At 34.5% G+C, this 2956-nt stretch overlaps 1 protein-coding gene across 1 annotated transcript; it reads left to right on the top strand.

Moving 5' to 3' along the window:
* The first annotated feature begins 568 nt into the window (after positions 1-568).
* Positions 569-2325, top strand: LOC110886814 (probable E3 ubiquitin-protein ligase RHA4A). Its single transcript, XM_022134667.2, has 3 exons — positions 569-1265; positions 1376-1458; positions 1770-2325. The coding sequence occupies exons 1-3, from the start codon at positions 1020-1022 to the stop codon at positions 2113-2115; spliced, it is 675 nt and encodes a 224-aa protein (XP_021990359.1). The 5' UTR covers positions 569-1019; the 3' UTR covers positions 2116-2325.
* The last annotated feature ends 631 nt before the right edge of the window (positions 2326-2956 follow it).

Genomic DNA, 2956 nt, shown 5'->3' on the forward strand with positions numbered 1-2956 from the left:
CATTGCAACGTTGCCTAGCTCTAATCCATTGGGATGCAGGTGTGTTCAACTTACATATAATGTTGTCTAAACCGCATGTACTTAAAAGGATGCGAATACCCGTAGCGCACTAACTCACACATGTACATGTACATGTGCTTCATCCTAACACTACCTACACATTTATATAACAAAAAAAGCTAAAAAAGATAAATGTTGTATATGTTTATATATATACATATATAATGGTGCAAGTGCTGGAGGGTCCCTTGGCACCTAGTGCCATATTGTACGAGCTTGTAAAGTTGTAATGAGAGGGAATAATCATCATGTTTCTCTTTGATGATTTCTTGCTTGATTTCAAAAACCATTCCTTATAGTGATCATATTCCACACCTTTGTTGTGCTTTTCTCTTTTGTCCTTTTCACATCTAATTCACAACCCATAAAATTCCAATCAAACATATAGAACCCACTAATACCTGAATCCATCATATCCCTTGGTTACCCACTCAATTAAGAAATCTACTTGCTTTTTTGTTAAGTTATCTCATATATAAAACCAAACAAGTCTTTGAACCCTTGACATATCAATTCAGTTGGTTGCTAGTTTACAACAAACACTTACACCACCTTCTCTTCTTCTCACAAAAGTGTTTCATATAACTGTCATCACTCAATCAAGACACTTGACATCCCCTACGGTTTTATCAAGCTTAATATATAGAAACAAATACCATATAATACCCAACTTTTGCCCACCAAAAGATTCTCACTTTCACTTGACTTGCATTCAAACACTCAGGTTCTAAATCAAGAAACAGGCAACCCACTAAGGTGTCTTCAAGTACCTTTAATCATTTCTTATATAAACTCTGAAGCACAAACCACAACACTCACACCCTAGTTTGCTCAATCAAGAAAACTGCCACTAGGGTGTCTTTGAGTTTCCAAAGTAGAAACCAATTAAGGATCCTTATTTACACTCTTTGTCATATAGATTTTGAGTTGGTTGCTAGAAGCAAATCAGTTAAAAGCCAATGGGGTACCTTCAATCTTCAAGTACAAGTAGTGGTGTTGGCTCTCACTTGTATTCTCAAGCGCTCCAAATGAAGTTATACCAGGCCTTCATATTTTCAATCCCAATACTCTTCTCCATAATATTATTTCTCTTGTTTTACTTGTTCTACCTCAAGAGGACTTATAGCAACAACAATCCTTCATCTTCATCTATATTCCATCTAAGAACCTCAAGGACTCAAGACTCTACAACTCTCTCTCAATGTGTAAGTATAAATACCCCCCCCCCCCCCCCCACCACACACACACACCCTCTACCTCATACCTAATTTTTTATGCCTATATACCTAATTTTTTATGCCTAATTTTCTTATAGAGTGAAATGGGATCAAAGGTAAACCTCGAAGATAAGCTTACTGTGATCTCATTCGACGAAGATTTATACGCAAAGGAGTTGATGTAAGCATACAACTTCAACCTCTGTTAAATATGACCAATTTGTGATAAACTTCTTGAACCATTATACTTTGGCTTTTACCATCACTGAAAATGTTGAAAACACTAAATTTTGTGACTACTGATGATTTATACAAAGTAACACATTTTTACAATGCTTTTCCACAAGAATGATGATAGTCTGAAAAAAAAGCCATTATGATTGTTGGAAAAACTCAATCATACATAGATCTTTTTCTCTTTGAATTTACAAGACTTGATGAAACTTGTCACAAAATCTAATGGGAATTCCATGAAAATTCAATCTGGATTAGGTGTTGTGTCTGTTTGGGCGAATTTGAGATGAATGAACAGCTACATCAAATACCATCCTGCCAACACATGTTTCATGTCGAATGCATACGAAACTGGCTCCATTCAAACACCACATGTCCGCTCTGCAGATGCTCGGTTGTCAATACATTTAAAGGTGGCCATCACGAGCCGCTGGTGGTTCCTGAACCAACCACCGTGAACAACTTCAGTTCAAACCCACAAGGATTTCCTATAGAACATAGTGTGGTCATATTTGAAGGGGCGTCTAGTTCAAGTACGGACAACAAATTATCTCAACCAAATGAAGAATCTGTTGTTGTCAATGTTCAAATACATGATTCATGAGTGTTCTTAAAGGAATTTTGCTAGGAGGGTAGAATAGTCTTTGGACTACATGAACACATGCATCAATGTCAAGTGTTATCCAAGTTGTATGTACCAGCTCACACATGATATTGCAAGTTGTCCTTTTTGGCAAGTGAGCAAAATAGTTTATTGAAAATGTGGTAAATAGTAATGTCTAGTTCATAATTTTCTAAACTAAGAGCATTCACATTGGATCCTCTATACACGGATATTCTATAAAATATAGAGAAAAAGTAGAGGAAGCAACAAAAAACCCACTACATTTGAATCTCTATAAATGAGAAATTTTTATAGAGACTAAAGATACACTATATTTAGAGGGTTATACTCAACTCTCTATATTAATAATGTAAGTGTGTAGGTAACAGAAAATAATAATAAAATAAGTATTTGTGAGTAAGATAGAGGTAGAGATAGAGGGTTTGATGTGTAAGGTTTTATAAATATTAACAAAATTTAAAGAAAAATGTACTTTTTAATTAAAATATATCAACAGAGATGAAGTCTCCAACGTGAATGCTCTAACAAACATGCATTATAAAATTTCTCTTACAATTTTGAAACGACTTCATATGCTCTCTAATGAAGGATATATTTAGATAATTTTATTTATTTACTTTATTTTTTAAACAGTTGGAATAGTTTAACATTGAGTATCCCTTACTAATTAAGCAACTATATGAATACATATAATTAATAAGCAAATTTTGTAACCACGTCAAAAGGGGCACAATGTATAGTATACCAAAAAGTATTAATGCTAAATTTCCATATCCATACCCTCATTATGACCACCTTGCGGTAACTATCCCACCCCGTC

This window comes from Helianthus annuus, chromosome 2 (assembly GCF_002127325.2).
Source record: "Helianthus annuus cultivar XRQ/B chromosome 2, HanXRQr2.0-SUNRISE, whole genome shotgun sequence".
Taxonomy (NCBI): Eukaryota; Viridiplantae; Streptophyta; class Magnoliopsida; order Asterales; family Asteraceae; genus Helianthus; species Helianthus annuus.

Coding starts and splice junctions, on each gene's coding strand:
- LOC110886814 (XM_022134667.2), top strand. CDS start 1,020: ATGGGGTACCTTCAATCTTCAAGTACAAGTAGTGGTGTTGGCTCTCAC. Junction 1,266..1,375: donor CTACAACTCTCTCTCAATGT/GTAAGTATAAAT, acceptor ATTTTCTTATAG/AGTGAAATGGGATCAAAGGT. Junction 1,459..1,769: donor TTATACGCAAAGGAGTTGAT/GTAAGCATACAA, acceptor AATCTGGATTAG/GTGTTGTGTCTGTTTGGGCG.